This window comes from Paroedura picta, chromosome 8, assembly GCF_049243985.1.
Source record: "Paroedura picta isolate Pp20150507F chromosome 8, Ppicta_v3.0, whole genome shotgun sequence".
Lineage (NCBI taxonomy): Eukaryota > Metazoa > Chordata > Lepidosauria > Squamata > Gekkonidae > Paroedura > Paroedura picta.
In genome coordinates, this window is record NC_135376.1 from 69,692,853 (window position 1) to 69,716,050 (window position 23,198).

Here is a 23,198-nt window from a genome sequence, read left to right on the forward strand (position 1 = left end):
CACGGGCCTTCAGCTGCTGTCTCTGCCTAGGCTGCTGCCAGTTGTTGGAGGAGGCTGTGGAGGAGCTGCTGCCCATGGCTGGCATCATTGATCTGAGGGGCCCTGCAGTGCTGGCTTCCTCTAGGGCTGTTTTGGGGTTTGGGAGTCAGTTACCATAATGAGATTTTCTCCTTTCCACAGGGATTTGTGGGCCTTCCTCCTTCATGTGTGGGGAAGGTTTCCCAAGGGCTTGGGTAGGGGGAGCCTCCGTGAGGCCCGGCTCCTGCTCCCCAAAGCTGAGGCTCTGCACATCTTTCTGGGGGTGGGGGGGTGTCCTTGTATTGCAGCATCCAAGAGGTGAGCCAAGGGGCCTGGCAAATATGTTGCTCATTTCTGTACTCCAGCAGGTAACAGGATTCCTCCCAGTGGACAGCCCCTTCCCCAGGTCCTGGGGTGCAGACAGGGTCTGCGGTACCCCCAACCCAGCTTGCTCCGCTGTCACTCCTGTGGAAATGAAACACTCCTTCCTGGTTCTGGCCTTGCAAGCAGCAATCCCAACTGGGTGAAACCTGAAAGGCCACCCTGAAAAGCAGCAAGCCTGGAGGTGTCTACAGAAGTGAAATGGACAAGAGCACCCTCCCATCTCCCCTCTGACCCCTAGAAACTGACTGAGGCGGATTTCATATGCATTGGATAACAAATGGCCTTTCGGTGCACTTTAGCAAATAGATCTTCCTCTTTGGCACAGGAAAATCCAGCTGCAAAGGATTGCTAAAGCACACTGGAAGTGCATTCTCCAATGTGTGTGAAATCAGCCTTAGGAACGGGGCATTTCGATGGAAGGTGGAAATTATCCCGTCTCTCTGCCCATGAGATCCTTGAGCTGGAATCTTGGCTACCAAGCGCCACTAAAGACATAAACTGGTTTAAGTCTGTGCAGGATGCAACTATATTGTGGAAGCAGGTTGTGCCTGCAGTTCTTCTCTTCCTTATTGGAGACCTGTAACCAGGTTTTTTTTGGGAGGGGGGCCTTCAATTTTCTGCCACAGGATCTGTGGCTTGCTCAGGCCTTGCTCAAGGCACATCCCATGACTGCTTGGAGGCGCAGCTGGGAAGCTGCAGCCCCTCTGAGAGGGATGCGGTGACAAAAGACTTGCCTGCAGGCGCTGCGGGCACTTTAGGGACCCCATTGCTGATGCAGCAAGCCACTGAATAGGGCGTGGGCGTCTCACAACCGCAGAGTCAGGGGCTGCCTGTCCGCATCTGGGATTCCTCCAAGGGGCCGCCTCCATCCTCTCCAAGCCCCAGGGCCAGGATTGCTTTCTCTCCGCCTGCTGTTCTGGGCACACCTGTCAGTGGTGAGGCCAGCTGAAGTCAGTGAAATTAGAAAGGATTCCAGCACGATGCAACCCCCCCCCCCCAAGCCCTGGCCCATTGGCTGAGCTATGCCCAGTGCCCGTAGCCTGCCCTTCCCGGCCCACCAAGGACTGACCCCGGAATACCGGCGGGCTCAGGGTGGGACAACAGTACCGACAAAAGGAGGACCCCAGGACCGGGTTCTCGGGGAGCGTCAGGGTTCCCACTGACCCCCGGCAGCGTGCAAATCGCAGGCAGCGGGAGGGTCTCGGTGTGAGGGAGGGGGGCCAGCTCGACTCTTATTGGCTACCTGCGTGGCAAGCCCCCTCCCCCGCCAGGAGAGCTCCGTCCGGGCGACTCCCGCCCTCCTTCCTTCCTTTCTCCCCTCTGGTCCTTTCATCCCGGAGCCTCCCGGGATGCGCCAATGGCAGCCGCCTCGCCCTTCCTTTAAATATGCAGCCCAGACGTCATCCGCGAAGGTGGATCGGGCCGCCGGCGGCTGCCAATATCTATATAAATGTCTGCGCCGAGGAGAATGGCTCGGCGGCACTGGGGGCGCGGGCCGGGCGACGAGCCCCCGGACGCCTGCCTCGACAGCTGGAAGCAGGCCGGACGCAGGGCATGGACGGGGAGGAGCTGGGGCCGGCGCGCCCCGCCTGGGTAGGCACTCCGCGCCGGGATGGAAGGGGCTGCCCGGGAAAGCCCAGCCCGAGCCCCGCGCCCTCGCCCTGCCTTCCTGGACGCCCCGGCCGGGCACTGGAGGGGCTGCCAGGGGGCGCTCCCGGTTAGGACGGCGGCGCGGGCGGGGATGGGGGGATGGGGAGCGGGTTGCCCGCCGCGACGGGCGCTCGGCTCTGGGCGGCGGCGGCTCCAGGGTCCCCGGGCGGGATGGGCGGGATGGACAGCTGCGGCGCTCCGCTCACCCGCCTCCCCTCCCCTCCCCTCCCCTCCGGTTTCCTCGACAGCCGGAGCCCGCCGCCTGCCGCCTGGAGGGGCGCCGCCGGAGCGCGGAGATGCTGCCGCCCGCCGAGGCCGGCGGCGAGGCGCTCTCGTGGCTGGAAGCTGCGCTAGCCGCGGGCGTGGCGCTGGGGCTCCTGCTGGCCCTGGCCCGGCACCTGTGGGCGCTCCGCTGGAGCTGGAGCCGCGACCGCGCCTGCGCCCTGCCTCTGCCCCAGGGCTCCATGGGCTGGCCCTTCTTCGGAGAGACGCTGCACTGGCTGCTCCAGGTGAGCCCCCTCCCCGGCCCCCTCGGACCCCGGGAGCGCCGGAGGCCGGCACTCTGCCCGTACTTAGAGGAGCAGGGCTCTGGGAGCCGGATCCTGGCAGCGAGGGGTGGTGGCTGAGAGCGGCGGCTGGCTTGGTTCCCTAGGGCCAGTCACACCTTCTCCACCTAACCTGCCTCACAGGGTTGGTGTGAGAAAGGCAGGGCAGGAGGGAAGGAAAGCAAAGCGCCCGGGGTCCTTCCCTGCCTCCGTCCCAACGAGTCCTCCGTGCCGGCGCTCTGCAGCTGCTCAGAGGCCATTTGGTTCCGCTCTGAGGCTGGGCTACCAGAGTCTGCCCTGCGGTGCCGAACCCGGGCGGGGAACGGCGCTCTGCACTGGCTCAGGGGCGCCGTGCCCGCGCTTGTGGCCGTCTCTCCGCAGGGCTCCCACTTCCACAGCTCTCGGCGGCAGCGCTACGGCCCCGTCTTCAAGACTCACCTGCTGGGCAAGCCGGTCATCCGCGTGAGCGGCGCCGACCACGTGCGCAGGATCCTGCTCAGCGAGCACAGCCTGGTGGGCGCCCAGTGGCCGCTCAGCACCCAGATCCTGCTGGGCTCGCACACCCTCCTCAACGCCAGCGCCGACACCCACCGCCTGCGCAGGAAGGTAGGACCGACGGGGCGGGGGGGGGGGGGCAGGGGGCGAGAAGGTCTGGCTCCTCTCCAGGGGGGGGGCACTGGGTTGGCCAGAAGCAGCAGGACAAAGTCGGAGTCCGGAGGCACCTTTCGGGCCAGCTAAGCCGGGTGCAGAGGTTCAGAGAGCTTCTAATTGGGAAAGCCGGGTTTGATTCTCCGCTCCTCCACATGCAGCCAGCTAGGTAACCTTGGACTAGTCGCTGTCTTGGGGAAGTTCTCACAGAGCAATCCTGTCAGAGCTCCCACCTATCTCACCGGGGTCTGCTGTTGGACTCCTTTAGGTAGTGAAAAGCGGGGTATAACAACCAACTCCTTCCTCAGATACAGAAGAACAGAGTATCCTCAACCATGAGAAAGGCGTGGGGGGGGGGAGGAGGAGATTAATTGCATCTTTACTCTGGCCAGCCCTTTCTGGCAATTAACCCCATCCTTACGGCTGAGGATATTCTGAGTCACTGTATCTGGAGGTACAATAAAACCAGAGTCCAGTAGCACCTTTAAGACCAACAAACATTTATTCAGGGCGTGAGCTTTCGAGTGCAAGCACCCTTCGTCAGACTATGTTCTTCTTACATGACCAAGAATATATAGCAGAAATCAGTTCTGTTACATCAGTAGACTGTGTCACAACCAAATGCAGCCACTCTGGAGGTGTGTGCACGCCCTCGGACCCGTCTAACTTTGTGGGTCTGAAAGGAGTCGCTGGACTCAGACTTTGTTCCGCTGCGTCTGTTAAGCCAGCAATGAAAGGGGAAGGCAGCCCTTGCAGAATGCCCGGACCCTTCCCCCCAAACACACCAAGGTGGAATGGAAAATGTCAGGCAGTCATATCCGCCCATAGAAAACGCTTCAAAGGGAACAGGCGTAGATTCTCCCTCTAAGGGGATCAGCCGAAACCACACAAAATAGCGCCACCTTCTCAGGCTCCAGAGCTCTTGCTCAGGTGGGGAGAAAAGCTGTTTCCAGGAGTGATGGGAAAGTCCGAAGGCTGCCGCTTGTATGCGTGTGAGTAAAGCGCCGTCAAGTCGCAGCTGATTTGTGGCGACGGTTCCCAAGGTGGTTTTGCCGCCGCCCTGGCGCTCCTTGGGGGTTCCTCCCGCATCCAAATAGCGACCGGGGCCGACCCTGCCTAGCCGCCGCCAGCGGAGCCGATCGGGCCAAGGATTCGCCCCGCCCCCTCGGATACCCCGCCCCCGCCGGCTCCGGAGCCTGGCCCTGAAGAAGTGGTCGAGCGCTTCCTTCAGGGACCGCGGGAGGCCGGGGACTTGCTCAAGGGCGGGGGGGGGGTCGTGCCAGGCGCCCGCTGCCTTCCCAGAGACCCCCAGCCGGCGCTCTCTCCCGCTCTCTCTGCAGCTCTTGGCGCGAGTCTTCAGCCGCGCGGCCCTGGAGAGCTACTTGCCCCGCATCCAGACGCTGATCGGCCGGGAGGTGCGCCGCTGGTGCCGGGCGCCGGGCCCGCTGGCCGTCTATTCCTCCGCCAAGACGCTGACCTTCCGCATCGCGGCCCGCGTCCTGCTGGGGCTCCGCCTGGAGGAGAAGCGCTTCGCCGCGCTGGCCCGCGCCTTCGAGCAGCTCGTGGAGAACCTCTTCTCCCTGCCGCTCAACATCCCCTTCAGCGGGTTGCGGAAGGTAGGAGAGGCTGGGCGGGAGCGCAAGGGGCCAGCCAGCCAGCCAGCCGCTTCCTCCTCCGCGCCGGCCGAGTGCGCGTCCCCCCCCCCCCCCCGGAGCCCCAAGCGGAGCCCGCCGGTAGCCAACCAAACGCCCGTTCCGGTTCCACCCTCTGGCCGCTCTTCCGTGCTCCGACGGGAGGAGAAGGGCCTGCCTGGCTGCCGAAAACGCCCAGGCGCCCTGCGGAGACTACGATCGGCTGGACGCCCGGGTACCTGGGTGATCCAGAGGGGTCTGGCCAGCGCCCGATCTCCAAGGGCCCCTCGCTGCTTTCCCGTGGGCTCCTCTTGCTCTTGCGGGGTCTTCGATAAGGGAACTGGGCAAGGGGGGAATTGACCCCACCCAAGTCTGGACGAAGAGCCTTGTCCTGCCTAAAACCTTGGTTCTGTTAATGGGAATTGAGGTCCTCTTTAGACATTGCCCAGCCCAGGTATGTGGGAGGGTGGGGGTCAATGGAGATCCGTTGAGTGGGGCTGGAACCCAAGAGGATTGGGCCACAGTCCCAAGCAGAGAGATTCAGGTGGGTGGCCATGCTGGTCCAAACCAACGGAATAAAATTTCAGCCCAGTGGCAACTTTCAGACCAACATAGAAATCCAACTTTGTTCTGGCTTTCCTAGAGTTAAAAAGGTGTGGCTCTGTTTTAGGATTGCCCTGAACCTGGACTTTCTAGCCTCTGCTGTTCTGTCCCAGAGTCATGGGGGGGGGGGGAGGCCATTAATCTAGAAGGTTCCGAGATCTTAGTTTTCCCCAGAGACTTCCATGTGTAGATGCAGTTGGGGCAGGGAAGGTGCTTCCCAATTTCTTAGACTGAAAGTTCACTTTTGTGGCAAAGCAGAATGAGATTCTCTGGCTTTGCCTTTAGAACAAAACTCTCCTTTTGCAGCTTGAAGTAGTGAGTGTGTGCGTGAAAGCTTATACCCCAAACAAAACTGGCACGATCTTTTTAAAACTTGCCTGTCTTTCCTCCCTTACCCACCCAGGTGGACGTCATGGGGCGGGGTTGGCCAAAAGCCCATTTGGCTCCTTCTCTCAGGGAGAGAATCCCTGGAGACTTGCTTCTAATTAATGTGAGCTCCTACTGGGAGAAATATGGTAACAGATCTTCAGCATTCCAAGCTAGGGAGGCAGATTGGAGCATCAAGGCCTTTTGATGGGGATTCAAAGGTGCTAGTCCACTGGGGGCTTTTTGCTGCCTGCCTCCACAAGTGCCTTAGCCAAGCCCTTGGATGCAGGGTTCCCTGGGGAAAGGATCTTCTTCCTTGCCTGTCCCCGAAAAGACCCTGCCTGTTTCCACCAGGGAATCAAGGCCCGGGATCTGTTGCACCAGTACATGGAGAAGGCCATCCTGGAGAAGCTGCAGCGAAAGGACCCCCATGCAGAGAGTGACGCTCTGGATTTCATCATAGACAGCGCCAAGGAGTACGGCAAAGAGCTGACCATGCAGGAGCTGAAGGTAACCCTTGCTTCAGACCGGGACCACCCTTGCCAGCCAGCAGAAGAGTAGTTATAAAAGTGCCCCTGACCACGTGCAGAGATTTATAGCCCATCCCAGATCCCCCCCCCCAAGATCCTAGTAAGTCTCTCCTTCCAGGGGAGTCTCGTGATCTGCTCTGCATGTCCTGAGCTACTATGAGAGTGTGGCAGGTGGTCCTCAGTCTCCCCATGCTGAATTTCAGCTGAGCAGGATGGCCCCGGCAAGTCTAGGCTCATCAGACCTTCCTAGCCAAGCAGGGCCAGCCCTGGTCCGGGCTGGCAGGGATGCCACCAAAGGAGCCGAGGCAGGCATGAATATCTCTTGCCTTGAGACCCCCATGCACACACTGGTCAGGCAGAGCTTTAACAGTGGCTGTGAAACCAGTGAATACCAGTGCTCCATCCAGAAGTCATTCTGGAGTGGACTGTGGCTCTGGAGCTCTTCGAGGCACCTTATTTCCTGCCTCCTCAATGACCTGTTCTGCACTAGAGTAGATTCTTGTGCAGGATTTTAAAAGGCGGGGGAGGGGGGGGGAGTTTACAATACATTCCAGAACCTTCGTGAAACTTCTGAATTAGTTATTTCTTGACATGGTTGTCCGGGACGGTGGGGAAAGGAACAGAGTGTCCTCCAGCGCTTCTCCCTTTGCTCCCAAAAGGCCCACCGAGGCCTCTGCAGGCCTTGGAAGGCCTTTTGGGGGCAGCAGGGGGCAGGAGCGGAGTCCCTGCCAACGCTTCCCCCCTGCCCCGAAAATGGCTGCTGAGGCTTCTCCAGGCCTTGGCTAACCTGTCCAAGGGGGGAGGGGAGGGAGGCTAGCGTCCATTGTATTTTTAGATACAACAGGCTTTGCTGCTAGTAATAATAATAACGATGATGATGATAATGATAATAGCTGAGTTATTAATACCCTGCTTTTCGCTACCCAAAGCGAGTCAGGGATGCTGGCTAGTCTTTCAGGAGTGATGAGAAGTAAAGCTGGTGTTTTGCACCCTGCTTTTCACTCCCCAACGGAGTCCCCAAGGCAGTCTAGAAGAGGATGATTGGCACTCTGCAAGTGGAAGCAGAGGTTTTTCTAATAGCCAGACAAAGCACAGTCCTAGTACCTGCGTATCTCAGCAAAGCCAGCTCTGAAGGTCAGGAATGCATTAAGCTGCACATCCCATCTTTAAAACATTACGAGCCCTTTAGAGCCAAAAACAACAAGATTTTCACTTTTCTGTCCTTTGTCTCAACATTTTGCCTGGCTGTTAGAAAGACCTGTGCTTCCACTTGCTAAGTGCTGCTGATTATCCTCTTCTGGGCAGCTGCCCTTCTTTCTTTACGAGTAATGATTCTGTGTTCATCCAGTTGGAAGCACTTGAAGGGTGGATACGAAACCACAGGCTAACTTAGAGCTTTTTCTCTATAAGGGAGACACTATTTTTGCCTAGGGAGGCAACCTGACTGCGTGCAGCATCCCAATGATATTCCCTGGCTGAGAATAACAAAAGGGATTTCCGGCAACTAAATGTCCTTTTCTCGGATAAGGCAGGGCTGTAGCGGAGTGGCTCGAATAGGTCAGTTCATGCAGCAACAAAGAAGAATTTGCAGCTGCAATAACCCAACAGCAGCTGTAATAGAAGAAGAAGAAGAGCTGGTTCTTATATGCTGCTTTTCCCTACCCGAAGGAGGCTCAAAGCGGCTTACATTCACCTTCGCTTTCCTCTCCCCACAACAGACACCCTGTGAGGTGGGTGAGGCTGAGAGAACCCTGATATCACTGCTCAGCCAGAACAGTTTTCTCAATGCCGTGGCAAGCCCAAGGTCACCCAGCTGGCTGCATGTGGGGGAGCGGATAATCAAACCCAATTCTCCAGGTTTGAGCAATGATGGAAAACAGCATGGGACTGGAGTCTGGATTTATTTATCATGCAGCAGGTGTAGTGTAGCCGGGAGATCTGAGAATTGTCCGGCAGCCAGCCGAGGGGCGTTTGGAGATAGTTTGCCATTGCCTGCCTCTACGTCATGACCCCCAGTGTTCCTTGGAGGAACTATGACTCAAGTCCTTGGAGATTCTCCCATCCAACCTAGCCTGGATCAGCCCTGCTTAGCTTCTGAGATCTGTGGGGATGGGGATTGCCTGGGCTGTCCAGGTACGGGCTGGGGGTGGAGTCATTCTGTCTAAATAAACACCCTCCAAAAGCAGCGCTTTCACCGCTGTCTCTTGATGCCTCTTCTTGCAGGAGTCTGCCATTGAGCTGATATTTGCGGCTTTCTTCACGACAGCCAGCGCCAGCACTTCCCTGATCCTCCTTCTCCTGAAACACCCCTGGGCCATCCAGAAGATCCGGCAGGAGCTGACGGCCCATGACCTCCCCAGGCAGTGCTGTTGCTTCGCCACTGGCCGATCTCCAACCAGCCAACCGCCCTGCCAAAAGACAGTGGGTGGACAAGAGATTCAGAACAAGGACTCCAAGGCCCCTCACCCAGCCAGGCCGGAATGGAAAACTGGTACAGATCCACGAGGGGAGGGGAGACCTTCTCCCTCGCCTCACATGGACAGATTAGTCCAGAAAACAAGTGGTGGTGGGGCCGCAGGTTCAGAAAGACGGGAGGAAGCAGGCCGGCTCTTCGTCAGGCCAGAAAGACCTGAGTGTGATTGCCAACCTTACCTGACCCTGGAGAAGATGAGCCGTTTGCGCTACCTGGACTGCGTGATCAAGGAAGTGCTCCGGATGCTGCCGCCTGTGTCCGGAGGCTACAGGACAGCCTTGCAGACTTTTGAGCTGGATGTGAGTGGTGTGGCTTCTGTCAAAGATTCCTCTCTTAGATCTGTGTGGAGAAGGGCGATGGCTGAAGGGTTGGGATCCATGCCTTACAACAAGGGTAGTCAACCTGTGGTCCTCCAGATGTCCATGGACTACAATTCCCATGAGCCCCTGCCAGCAAATGCTGGCAGGGGCTCATGGAAATTGCAGTCCATGGACATCTGGAGGACCACAGGTTGACTACCCCTGCCTTACAAGGAGAGGTAGAAAGAGGTGTGTGTGTGTGGGGGGGTGTAGCTTGTAGAAGAGGAGGGCAAGGGGGTGATGTGATAGCTGTGTTTACATAAAAGGTAGACATGTTGAAGAGGGGGACAGTGTGTTTATTGCAGATTTAGAGACAAGGACTAAGGGCAACGGGTTCAAATGATGGGAAAGGAGGTTCCACTTAAATATTAGGAAGCATTTTCTGACAGTGTGGGTGATTCATAGATGGAAATAGGCAGCCTCAGAAGGTGGTAAAGTCTCCTTCATTGGAAGTTTGTAGGAGATTGGAGGAGCACCTGTCTGGAGTGTGTCCCTGAGAAGGTGGGTGGTTGGGCTGGATGACCCACTGTGGTCTCTTCAATGCCACAGAATTGCCAAAGTGTTCTTTACACGCATACAGGATCAGGAAATTTGGAGCAGGCACTGTGTCAAATGACATGAATGGCAGAGCCAGAATCCACACTTTTAACACTGTTCTTCCTAAAACTAGGGTCTGTATTCTACTCATTCAAGATACTCCCAGACCCAATACAGCAGATGCTTGCAGCATTCTGAGCACCAAGGTCCATATTTATATGAACGGGTGAAAGCATGAGAAAGGGATGGGCAGCGAAATGGACACTCCTAGAATATGAACCTATCTGGCTGACTTACACTTAACCATATGGTTGAACCCTCAATTGAGCCAGTGTAGGGTAGCAGTGAGGGTGTCTAATTAGGATCTGGGAAACCCTAGTTTGAATCCCAGCTCTGCCATTGAAGGTTGCTAAGTGACCTTGAGGCGGTCGGTCGCATGCTCTCAGCCTAACCCTCCCCACAGGGTGGTTGTTAGGGTCAATGGGAGAATGGGAGCTGCTCTGGGGTGCCCAGTGGGGTGCAAGGTTGGGTATAAAGGATTCAAAGAAATCATAAATTAAACATAGTCTGTTCTAGTTGGAACTCCTGAGAAAGGCTGCTTCCATCCATTCTTTCTTGCGATAAAGGAAAGATGCCCAATTGCACCAGAACAAGCTTCTAAGTGTCTCAAAAGGCCAGAAGGGAGTGTTTAGCATCCTGGAAGGAGGTGGGGGAGGATGCCAACACCCAAGATTCTACCTGAGTACCTCTCAGGCAATGAGGATGAGCCCAATGGCCCACTACACTCAATCCAAGGGAGAGCTGTGAGGGGTGGGCAAAGAGATAGCGTTCCACAAAAGGCCCTGGGTTGCTGCAGGTCATGTGAATGTTTCACTTGGACTACTACAGGCTTTCTTAGCCTCACCTCCCTCACAGGGTGTCTGTTGTGGGGAGAGGAATGGGAAGGCGACTGTAAGCCGCTTTGAGCCTCCTTCGGGTAGAGAAAAGCGGCATATAAGAACCAACCCTTCTTCTACATGAAACAACCTGTCTTTTTGGGAAAGGGCCCTTTAAGCGTGTGACCCACTCTTCACTGAAATATCGGCTGCCTGAGTCCTAATAACACCTGTGGGGCTCAAGAGTTGCTGCTTAAATAGAGGGACAAACAGCTGGGGGGGTTCTTAGCAGGCCCCCCTTGGAAGGCTGCTGTCTCTGGTGCTGATTTCCTTTCCTTTCCTTCCTGTAGGGCTACCAGATCCCCAAAGGATGGAGTGTCATGTACAGTATCCGGGACACGCATGAGACTGCCAGCATCTATCAAAGTCCCCCGGATACCTTTGATCCAGAGCGCTTTTGGGTACCCCAGGAGGAGGGCGAGGAGCCCAAAGCAGCCGGCTCTGCCCGTTTCCACTACATCCCCTTTGGTGGGGGAGTCCGAAACTGCATTGGCAAGGAACTGGCCCAGGCCATCCTCAAACTGCTTGCCATGGAGCTGGTCAGCACAGCCCGCTGGGAACTGGCCACGGCCCACTTCCCCAAGATGCAAACGGTGCCAATTGTGCACCCTGTGGATGGTCTGCAGCTCTATTTTCATCCCCTGAAGCCTGGGAGAGAACGTGGTGAGCCAAACAAGGCAGAAACTTGAACACTGGTGTAATTTCCGCTTCTCCAGTTTAGGGCCGTAGCAAAACAACCCTCTGGGGACTAAAATACAGGAAACCTAGCAGCATAAGGCCCTCCTTTCTGTCAGTTGAAGGTGGTGGTGTGGGGAAGGATTAGGTCCCTGTCCTTGGTGCTTAATGGCCTATTAAAATCCATGCAGATTTAGAGAAAGGAGCTCCACAGTGAGAAGCCCGGCTGTAATGATCAGTTGCACTTTTTATTAATTTAAGGTGTGTTTCATACTATATTGCAACTTGGCTGAGGGAAGTTATGCTTCATGGCTAGATATTTCAGAAGGAACCCTAGAAACAATTTGGTGGTTTTTTTACTGAGGAGCCATCAAGATTGTATAGGTATGCTGTAATTCAGTGGATCCCATCTGATTCCCCACCCTCTCCCATGAACATTTTTCAGGGTCCTCGGAATTCAGAGTATAGCTTTGTCCCTTGACAAGGGAACAATGGCTAAGTTCCTGACAGGAGGGAACATGAATGAAACAGGTGTTGACAGAACTGCAACACATTCCACTCATGGATGGAAATGTCAGGAAATATTGGCATATCCATGCAAGATTTCCATGTTCTGAGGGTAGGCGCCACTATAAAGATCTCTGTAAGCCCAAGACAGAGTGTAAGCTTCAAAGGGAAAGCAGATGAAAGGAAGATTTAGATTTCTAATGCTTAAGATCCAGTTCTTGTATATGTCCTATAACACTTCTGAAAAGGCAATCAGTATAACTGAGCATTTGTATGAAAAAGGGAGAAAGTAAATTTTGCATGGTTGCTGACTCATCAGTATTGATTTTGGTTGACCTTAAATTTCAAACATCACCAAATGTAGATTTGTAAGTTATATTTGATTCTGAGAAGCTGTGATGGGGGTTGGGAATTCCGTGGACAAGATTCCTATGTCTAGTTCACACATGCGTGCATCTCTCTTTCTCATTGCCGGGTGGGTGAATCAACTCCACCAGCACACATAGATCTCCAGAGGATACAAGGGAGCACATAATTTTGAACTGTGACTGATTCACGCATGCAGAAGTCATTGCTTGAATGTACATGCACAGGCCAGCCCAGAAGCCTGCATTCAGCCAATCTTGTACCCAAAGTCACCTATGAAAATGCCTACCAGCAGATTAAGGCTGTCTTGTTGAATTCACTAGCAGCTCCCATACAAATATCTGAATCAGTTTCAGGCAAGTAGTTGGATTAGCCTGTTTGGCACAAAAAAGCAGGGACTTTGTGGCACCTTAAGGACAAATATGTTTAAAGAAAATCCAACCCAAGCTTTCATCCAAAAGAGCTTTGGCTCTCAAAAGTTTCTACACTGAAAGTCTACTGGGTCTTGATGGTGCTACGAGACTCCGATATAACTGTTTGGCTGCAGACCAGCACGGCTACCCTCTGAAACAGAACCTACTACAGAACTATTTATGTTTAAACTGGTTCCACATAATTACATATGTGTGTGTGGGGGGGGTGGATTGCTTTAATTTGTGTGCACCTCCCTTTGGGGGAGGTCACCCAGAAAGGATTCTCTCTGAGCCAGGGGTAGTCAACCTGTGGTCCTCCAGATGTCCATGGACTACAATTCCATGAACATCTGGAGGACCACAGGTTGACTACCCTTGCTCTGAGCCAAGACCCCCCCCCCTGAGGGATTCCTGCCTGTTACTGAGCAACTCACCACTCGGAGGAGGTCTTTCAGGTAGCATGAGGCCTGCTCTGCAAGGAGGAAGGATTGATGCTATGTAAGGTGAGTGAGAATGTATGTGGGAATGTAGATATGTAGAACGGGAAACATGGGTGCTAGACCCTTCTGCTAGGAGTGTCTGAGTAGGTGGGGTCTTGCTTTGATATCAAGGATTGGATGAAGGATGAGGAGCTGGTTGTTTATGCCCCACTTTTCACTACCCAAAGGGGCTTACAAATACCTTCCCTTTCCTCTCCCCACAACCGACACCCTGTGAGGTAGGTGGGGCTGAGAATCTAAGTGAACTGTGACTACCCAAGGTCACCTCGTGGGCTGCATGTGGAAGAGGAGTGGGGAATCAAGCCTGACTCTCCAAATTAGAGTCTGCTGCTCTTAAACACTACACCATGCTGTCTGTCTTCAGGTGTTCTCAGTGGTCCTGCCAGATATCTAGTTCAAGCCACTAGGATTTGTCAAGGTGCAGGAGGATTGTGCCATGGAGAGGAAGAGAATCAGACTGAAACTGATGGAGGGTTTTTTTTGTATTGGAAATGTCCAGCTGTTTCAAACCTGCTGTGTTAATTCTAGGATTTTCATGATAGCAAGGAAAAACAGTTGTGTCTCAAGCCTAATTCTCCCTGAGATGATGTTAGTGTCTTATACTTGCCAATGGGGACTTGTCTGTTTGAATGTCCTGTCATAACCCCCATTCCAGTCCCTGCACATAGACATTTTGGGAGAAACAATGTTCTTATGTGCAGATTTTCTGTATGCAGGGGCTCTTGGAAGGAGGAACTTTCAGTCATGAAGCCCTTAGTTGTAGTGTATGTGGTATAACTCGGGGGGTAATCAACCTGTGGTCCTCCAGATGTCCACAGACTACAATTCCTATGAGCCCCTGCCAGCAAATGCAAATTCATGGGGATTGTAGTCCATGGACATCTGGAGGACCACAGGTTGACTACCCCTGGCATAACCCACAGGGCTTATCCCTCCGGGAGCATCAGATTTCAGCTGTGGTGTTTTGAAGGTGTTCTTGCACTTCGTTCCTGTCGTTCGTTCCTCCGTAGAATGTCCATTGTGTGGTAGTGTTGCATGTTGAAACTGTACTGTGGCTGCCACCATGGTGCTAGCGTTGAAAGGATTAGCGATCGGCATTCGGGGCAAGTTTGGCAGCAAACTTAGTTACAGGTCAAATCCTTGCCCTGGGGGAAAGATCTATTGGGAATAAACACTGGTAAGGAATTGTTGTGTTTAGTCTTTATTAACCATGTTTCCCAGAATGTACCAGATTGATGTGACTTGGAGAATGGGAGTCCGAAAGCCTTCAGTTTTCCTCATGGGGTTGTAAGGGACGAATGGGCCTGTTTTAAGCTGAATCACACACTGGTCTTGGAAGGCTGAACATGTGTTTAAGATCTCACTGTAAGAGCCAGCGTACACTTACCTTGATCACAGGTGTACTACAGCAAATTGCAACTCTGGTAGGATTTGCACATAAAGAAGCTGAAATTAGTTTAAGATGTAAGTATTACAATAAAGAAAAGACAACAGATTGCCTCTAGCTGGCAACTACCTTCTAAACAAACCAAATATATTAGGGCTGAAAATGATTCACCTGTAACAGTAAGGAGCCTGAAGATAGTGGTGCTCTGATTTCTGCTTAACCAAACATCCAGTTATAAATGAGCCAGCATGGTGGAGTAGTTAAGAGTGGCAGACTGTAATCTGGAGTACTGGGTTTGATTATCCGCTCTTACACATGAAGCCAGCTGGGTGACCTTGGGCTTGCCACAGTCTTGTTGGAGCTCTCTCCACCCCACCTACCCTACAGGGTGACTGTTGTGGGGAGAGGAAGGGAAGGTGATTGTAAGCCACTTCAAGATTCCTTTGGGTAGTGAAAAGTGGGGTATAAAATCCCATTTTTTTTCTTCCAAATGAAATTTACTGCAGTCTGCACTTTGGCCACAGCTTGCATGCAAAAGAGGAACACAGAAGAACTCAAAGGCATAGCAAGACAGGCAAACAACAAAGCCCTTGGGGGACAATGGTTTCCCCAATGAGTTTACAAGAAATTCTTGGGTGTCTTCTCATCTTATCAAGTATGATTGTTCAAATCAGGTTCTACAAACTGAAGCAGTAGCTCACCTTTACAAAGACACACTGGCAATGGTAGAATTAGATGAGCCTGTGTTTCTTTTAATCCTTCTGCCTGCCTAGTCTAGGGGTGGTACCCAAATTGGATCCCTCAAAGGGAATTGTGAAGAATCATGAATATAGCAAGAGGCTGGGTAATGCAGGATCTTTTTACATGGTCCGTTCCCTGGAAGAAGACGGCAATTAAGCTTACACTCAAAGGGATTTATCTGGGGAAAGTATTAGGGTACATTCAGAATACACAAGCAAAAACATACATACACTAAGTTCTGCAGTGGAAAATGTTAAGGAATACTGCACCTTTCTTGGATCCAAGCAGCAAAGAAACAGGGTTGACGACATCAGGGGTGGACAGGATGCTGGGTGTGGTGGGATCAGCACACAGTGCACACACACACTTTGGGGTGGGCAAGGCTTGATATAATGTTTGAAATTCCTGGGCCAGCCCCAGTGACTGCCCACTAGGAGGAACGTGATTGATTACTGGTCTTGGAGCTGGGGGCTCAGAGAATGTAAAAATAATGCCTTACCTTACTTTATTCTTTTTTTAATAAAGAAGGAATTGACTTACAATGATTGGAGTATAACCACTTAGTATCAAGATATAAGTTGGAATTCCTGAACAAATAGATCTTACAGCAGCACTCCCATAATTTGAAAATTACACCAAAATAAACCACACCTGCAAGGCCAGTTATGTCGGCTTTTATTGAAATATGACACAGAACCTGAACAGGTCAAACAATGTATGATTAAATGGATGCAAAATCTACAGCCTAATATCTCAGTGGAAGAATGGGAAAGATTATGGTTCGAGGTGCCTAAGCGTACAAAATGTCTATCCCTAAGAGAAAACTGGAACAGAACGTTTTACTGCTGGTATATTACTCCTAAGGTTATTAGTAAAAGTGCGAATGATCATAATGATATTTGTTGGAAATGTAAGGTTAAAACTGGTTCCTTTTCCCACATATAGTGGAGGTGTAGCAAGATCTATAAATTCTGGGCAAAACTTCATTCTGTATTGGAGATTATGTTAAACTTTAAGTTCCCCATGAAAGCAGAGTAAAGGTATCCCCGGTGCAAGCACCGGGTCATGTCTGACCCTTGGGGTGACACCCTCTAGAGTTTTCATGGCAGACTCAATAGGGGGTGGTTTGCCAGTGCCTTCCCCAGTCATTACCGTTTACCCCCCAACAAGCTGGGTACTCATTTTACCGACCTTGGAAGGATGGAAGGCTGAGTCAACCTTGAGCCGGCTGCTGGGATCGAACTCCCAGCCTCATGGGCAGAGCTTTCGGACTGCATGTCTGCTGCCTTACCACTCTGCGCCACAAGAGGCTCTTGAAAGCAGAGTATATGTTGCTAATTCTTTGCCCAGAGAATCAACCACGTCAAGTGGAGATCTTCTTTATTCACGCCACTACATCGGCAAGAATGATTCTGACAAAACTTGGAAAGTCTCAATGGTACCATCATTACTGGATTGGTTTGACAAACTGGCAGAACTTTAAAAAATGGCCAAATTAACTAGTCGAGTAACCGAAAGAACTACACAAGAATTTCAAGAACAATGGCATTATTACAGACTTTTTAGATAAGCAGTAGTAAATAACAGGGTTAGGGAACCATATTTACACCTCTTTGGGGGATTCTGTATCCGCTTTCTATCTTTTTGTATTGTATTATACAATTTAATAAAATGATCCTTATTAAAAATAAATAATGCCCTTGATGAGGCATGCTGATGGGATTAGTGTTTGTCTAAACTCCAGGTGGGGATACAGTCAGGCTCTCACCTGTATTGGACATAATGGCTCACATTGATCAAGGGATAGAGGAGAACAATAAGGGTCGTTGGTACAAGGAGGCTTCACTTGAGATAGACACAAGATTGAGTGAGTTCAGGCTTCTCTAGAGACAATCTTATGGCTTGGCTGGGAGGAGCACTGGTCTTACTGTGCTTCCCATAACTGCCCATTTAGGCTTAACTCTGTTGGCCTTGTCTAGAGGAAATGAGACGGGAATTTTCCCATCATGTTATAGCAGACGATGGAGTCCCGCCTGACCTCCTTGACCAAGAAATATATCCAACAACTTTCCATATCAAGTGTCTCCATGTGTGCCAGCCTGCACAGTGCCCAATATGTGCCAGACATATGTCTTGACAACTCCTAGATGCAAGCACTTGCCAGGGTAACAGGGGCAGATGGGTCACTTAACTGGAGGGGGGAATTCCAGGTGGGCTGCTGCCCTCAAAAGTTTCTGGTGGCCACTAGTAAGTAGAGTGCTTGGCTGATGATCTCTTCTGGTGACCCACATGGAGATGGGTCCAACCCGCTTTTCCATTCCATCACACTACTACAGCCTCCGTCTCACATGGCTTTTGTCAAAACAGGTCCCAGGATCTCCAGCATAATCTTTTTGGGTGTTCAGGGGGGACTCCTCTGCCCTTTTTCATCAGCAGAAAAGTGGGCCGAATCCACCCCATCATCATCACTGCTAAGACCTGGATTCAAAATGTGCAGCTCCCATTATGCTGCCAACATCTTGGGGATGGGGGGGGACACCTGGCTTAGCTTGCCCAGCGTGGTTTTAATGTCTGAATCTTTTCTGCTTCCACTCGCTTTCTGATGGCCATTTTGTTCAGAAACATGACACCCTGCACCAAGCATTTGGGGAGCAAAGCCTGGGAAATTTTCCGCCTACGTCAGGTCATTTGTGGATGATGTTTTACTTTCTCTCTGTAATCTCATTTATGTTGTTTTGCACTGATTTGAAAAGGTTTTCAGATATATGTTTGGGATCTTAAGCACTATGGGTATTACCATCCTGGCCAAAGAGTGAAATGATCTGCAGCAATTGTTGCCAATCAACATCTCAATAAATCAATAAACTTGGACATATTTGGGAGTGCTGCAAGAGCCATGATCATGTTTCCTTACTCAAATCGAGCCAAGGGGGCCTGAATAAAGGATGACGATGCCTGTGGTTAAAACAAGGATTTTACCCAGCTTGCCTTTTCTTTTGGAATCTCTTCCAATCTATACCAAGCCAAATAAGTGAAATTGTTAATTTTCTGTGACACAGAGAATTATCTTTTGTTCCTTCCCCCCCTTTTTAAAGTAAGGATTAGATTCAAAATATTGCAGAGGCAAGTTCAAGGTGTTACCATAGACTATATATTTTCCACATTTCTATGCCATGCTTCTCCCGAGGACTCAGGACACTTGATATCAATCCAATGCAATTGAACAATTAAAAACACATAAAATATCAAATTATTAATTATTAAAACCGATTTATCTTAAAAATCAGGGACTCTCCACCTTCCCTCTGGTGGCAGGGAGGGGAACAAATATAGCTGTAAAACATATTAAGCATTCAGAACAGAATGCCAGAAGAAGAAGAATGTAGATTTTTATACCCTTCTTTTCTCCTAGGGGGCTTTGGTCAAATCATAGAATCATAGAGTAGGAAGGTGCCATACAGGCCATCTAGTCCAACCCCCTGCTCAACGCAGGATCAGCCCAAAGCATTCTAAAGCATCCAAGAAAAGTGTGTATCCAACCTTTGCTTGAAGACTGCCAGTGATCTTAATCTTACAGTCCAGAGAGGTAGACTATTCTGGAAGGACAGTTGTGTTCAGGAGTAAAAGCCCATGCTCTTTTCAGGCTTTCTCTTCTCTTCTCCCCTACACTCAGAAGTGGGCTACACGTCCACCCAAAGTACTATGACTAACCTTGGCAAAGCAACGGGCAGACTCTGGATATGGGAGTTGCTTGAGTGCAGCATGGTGGCCATGCAATTCCCTTACCAATGAACGGGTTCCAGTGTCCCTTTTGGTGCATCTTCCTGCGGCAGCCATTTGGGGTTTGGCCACACCTCCTGTGGAAGCCATTTTGGGGTGGCACTCAAAATTCCAAAGGTACCCACAGGCTCAAAACGGTTTCCTGGTCCTCAGGTTTTGTTGGTCCTGACAGGTTCCATATATTTCCGTTCTTTGTAGGAAACCAGATACAGCTTCAAAACAGTTTCAGTACTTTAGGCTGAGTCAATTTCTGCTTGTTATGCCAAAACTGTCCAGCATTTGAGGTCTACGTTTATATATCTTGGGCAAGAACCAGGGGTCTGTTTCCAGACATGGATTACATCAGCCGAGGCAGGAAATACAGCTGTTCTGGTAGCTTACAAGTCAACTGAGAATGGATATCCAATAGAAGTTGGGGAAGAAAACTAGCAAAAGAAGGGGGATAACTTACAGTGCAGACCTAACGGAGTGTTATTGTTAATAGTTTCAAATGTTAGCATTTAATTGTTTTTATAGGGTATTGTTATTGCCTTTACTTGTAAGCTGCCTCAGGTTGACTTTTTTGGGAAAGGCGGGATATAAATCCAAAAATAAATACATTATACACACACACACCCCATTACCAAGTATCTCCCTTGGGGAAGACTTTCCATTGCAAAGCCTTGACAAAGTCTTCTTCTTTCTAATCCATTTTTCTGGAAATGACTCCCTGAAAGCAATTGACATTTTGAGGTTTGTCACTTGGCATGCCTTACCCTGAGTAGGCGGGGAGATTTGCCAATGTCACCTGTGATCCTGAGAGCCTTGTAGGGCAGTATAGGATTGAAACACAAAGAACTAATCAGTATTGAAGGTTGTGGACCTAACAGCCAGCTTGGTATAGTGGTTGAGAGCGGCAGACTATACTCTCGAGAACCAGGTTTGATTCCCCGCTCCCCCACATGCAGCCAGATAGGTGACATTGGGCTAGTCACAGAGCTGTTCTCACAGAGCAGTTCTCTTACAGCTCTCTCAGCCCCACCTACTTCACAGAGTGTTTGTTATGGGGAGGGGAAAGTTTTTGTAAGCGGCTCTGACGCTCCTTCAGGGAGTAAAAAGCTGAATATATAAAAAAGCAACTCTTCTGATTTCTGAATAAACCCCTGCCTAATTCTAGAAAATGAAGAGGAGAAGTATCCATCACTTGCAGATGTAGAAGTGAGAAAAGCTTCCCTTGCTGCATTTTTGCAACTATTAAAGGTCTCTGAGCACAACCACTAAACAACCACCACAAGTGTATGTCTGGATTTGTTTCCCTTCCGAATCCTCCCCAGCAGTGAACCTCAGGAGATGGTTGGACGGCAGGGCTGTGTTAAATGCTGGTGGCAGGTTGACCCTCTGGTGACCCAGAAGGCCCTGCCCTCCTGACCTTGTCCTGAAGGTGGATCTTTGTGATCAAATGAGGGGGGGGGAACAGTCGGTGGGAAGACCCAAGAGTCAATGACTAACTTTAATTAGCACCACTCTCTACATGATCTATCCAAATGTTGCCGGCCCTATTGTGAGATCCTGAATTGGGGAAAAAAGAAAACAAGAAAAGAAAGAGATGAAAATCGTTAGAAGTGTTGGATTTCGATTGGGGCATCAACCTTTGTCCCCCAGCCTCACAGCTCTTAACTCTGATTTCACCTCCAGCCCATCTTGTTTTTATAGGCCAAATTTGAATTAAGAATGGATGAGAAGAAAAAAAATATATCTGTTATCCCCATACTTTCCCATACAGGCGTCTGTGTTAAGCCATTTAGGAGCGAGGGATTATCTTAACATCTCAGTTCCCCAGAATCTTCCTCTGGGTGCAGTTTCCCCTATAACCTTGATCCTTTGACCAAGAGGCTGGCAACAAACACTGCCTTGAAAACTTAAAAGTGCCATCCCAAAAAACAGGGCATCTTTATCCCAGACTCCTATCCTAAGAGCCATTGGGTGTGTCACCAAACAGGATAGCACTGCAATACCCCAGATTAAAAAGTACAATCTAGGGCACTTTGGCACAGTGCGGAATAATGCCGCTTCAGTCCACTTCAGCACCCTTTGCAAGCGGATTTTGCCATTTCACACAGTAAGGGCACTGAAAGTGCCTTGGGGTGTGTGAGAAAGCACTGAGGGAATGCAGACTATGAAGTAGGCACCTACTGATCCTTCTCTTGACCCTTTAATCAGCAAGCGTCCATCCCCCCCCCCCCCCCCACAATGCAATAGATAAGGAACCAGAGGGAACTTTTAACCTGAGTCGTTTTCAAAATTTTATTCTTACAATATATATATTGTAGGGTGGAGAAAAAATGCAGATTCAATTTCAAATTGAATATGTGCTGGCGCGACAGATCCGTTTCTGATTTAAATAATCACCCATGGAAACGAATTTTAATTTTCATTACAGATGGAGGAGGTTTAAATGACTGGTGAAAACGGATTTCGCATCTTAATCCAATCCCTGTCCTGGTGGCTGAAATGCGAACCCTGTTTAAATCCCACGAATTTACCTGCGAGTGTAAACATGAATCAACTCTGGGTGGAGGAAAGGGAAAAGACCCTGGTGGTCATCTAGTTAGCGACCTAAATAAATAAATAAGTCCCGCCAGGCTCTCTAGCTCAGGAATCGTGGCCGTCGCTCGCATACCGTTTGTTGTTACTCGGGAGTAAATGCCTTTAGAGGACGGCCGCCCCAGGCCTTTGCAAGCCCCAACCCTAAAGGCGAAGCTGGCCATCCGGGCCGCCGGTTCAGCATGGGAGGGGGCTCCCAACTTCCTAAGCCCCTCCTCCGGTGGCTTGGACGACCCTCTCCCGCCCGGCCTCCCCCCTCCCCTCCCCCCCGCCCGGCGACGGCCGAAGGGAAGGGGTGCGGGCGGCGGGGATCAAGGTTTCCCGGGGCAATTAGGAGCGCGGCGAGGCCGCAGCTCGTTAGGCGGCGGGCAGTGAACTTGGCGACGGAGGCGGCCGGGTTCACGCAGATGTCACGGGCCGGCCTGCGGGTCGCCCGCCGGTCAGCGCCTGGGAAAGCGCCCGCGCCCCCGGGTCGTGCCACGCTTGCCAGCCGCCCGACACCCAGCGGGCAGGAGGAGGCGCGCCCCCGCCGAGCGCTGCGCTAGGCGCGCTCTCTCGCCAGGGGCCCACGATGGGGGGGGGAGGGGGGTTATGTAGGTCACACGCGAGCGTCGTGCTTCCCAGGGAGATGTGGCGGAGTTCTTGGGACTCTCCCAGTTGCCTCGGAGGGGATGGAAAGGTTAGAGATGAATGTTTAGGCGGCTTGCCAGATCGGTCTGCGTCACTTACTTGGCTACAGCATTCTAAGCTTCCTGGGTGCAACTCTGCCATAATAATAATAATATAGACCAGGGGTAGTCAAACTGCGGCCCTCCAGATGTCCATGGACTACAATTCCCACGAGCCCTTGCCAGCATTCGCTGGCAGGGGCTCATGGGAATTGTAGCTCATAGACATCTGGAGGGCCGCAGTTTGACTACCCCTGATATAGATTATGGACACCCCCCCCCCCCCGTCAGCCTGAATGGAAATGGAGCCCCAAGGAGGGATCCGAAAAAGCCGAACAGTCACTCCACAAACCTCCCCCCCCCCCATCTTTCCTTTCTCTTCCTTCCCACGGAATGAACTGGATGCGGTTTTGATCTAGGCGAAAACGGAGCCAAGCCTTGCAGAGCCAAGGGCTCGATCCCCCGCTCGCTTTGCCGGCGAGGAAGCACTCCCGAGCACAGGGGCGATTGCTTTTGAGGAGGCGGGTCTTCGAGGACGGCCAGGGAGGGCTGCATCCATATGCTTCCCGACACGAGGAAAGAGGAAAAGTAGTTAGGTTTTATACCCCACTTTCACTGCCCGAAGGAACTTCAAAGCGGCTTACAACCCCCTTCACTTCCTGTCCCCTACCTGTGAGGTAGGTGGGGCTGAAAACTCTGACAGGACTGCTCTGTGAGAACAGCTCTAATTGGACGGTGACTGGCCCAAGGTCACCCCGCTGGCTGTATGTGGAGAAGCGATGGAATCAACCTGGCTGGCCAGAAAGGAAGCACCCTTGACCCTAGTGGGGCTTTCTTCTGAGTAAACCAGCCGAGGATGGCGCAGGCGCTTGGGTTGGGTTAGAACTTGGACAGGGGCA

At 51.6% G+C, this 23,198-nt stretch overlaps 1 protein-coding gene across 1 annotated transcript; it reads left to right on the forward strand.

Moving 5' to 3' along the window:
* The first annotated feature begins 1,677 nt into the window (after positions 1-1,677).
* CYP26C1 (cytochrome P450 family 26 subfamily C member 1) lies at positions 1,678-14,325 on the forward strand. The gene is made up of 7 exons (XM_077350272.1): positions 1,678-1,995; positions 2,301-2,561; positions 2,979-3,203; positions 4,586-4,861; positions 6,200-6,355; positions 8,599-9,147; positions 10,970-14,325. The coding sequence occupies exons 1-7, from the start codon at positions 1,789-1,791 to the stop codon at positions 11,366-11,368; spliced, it is 2,073 nt and encodes a 690-aa protein (XP_077206387.1). The 5' UTR covers positions 1,678-1,788; the 3' UTR covers positions 11,369-14,325.
* Positions 14,326-23,198: the final 8,873 nt, after the last annotated feature.

What these genes read in the sequence shown, in the direction of transcription:
- CYP26C1 (XM_077350272.1), top strand. Translation starts at nt 1,789, where the DNA reads ATGCAGCCCAGACGTCATCCGCGAAGGTGGATCGGGCCGCCGGCGGCT. An exon ending in CGCTGCACTGGCTGCTCCAG is followed by an intron (nt 2,562 to 2,978) that starts GTGAGCCCCCTC and finishes GTCTCTCCGCAG; the next exon opens with GGCTCCCACTTCCACAGCTC. An exon ending in TGCAGACTTTTGAGCTGGAT is followed by an intron (nt 9,148 to 10,969) that starts GTGAGTGGTGTG and finishes TCCTTCCTGTAG; the next exon opens with GGCTACCAGATCCCCAAAGG.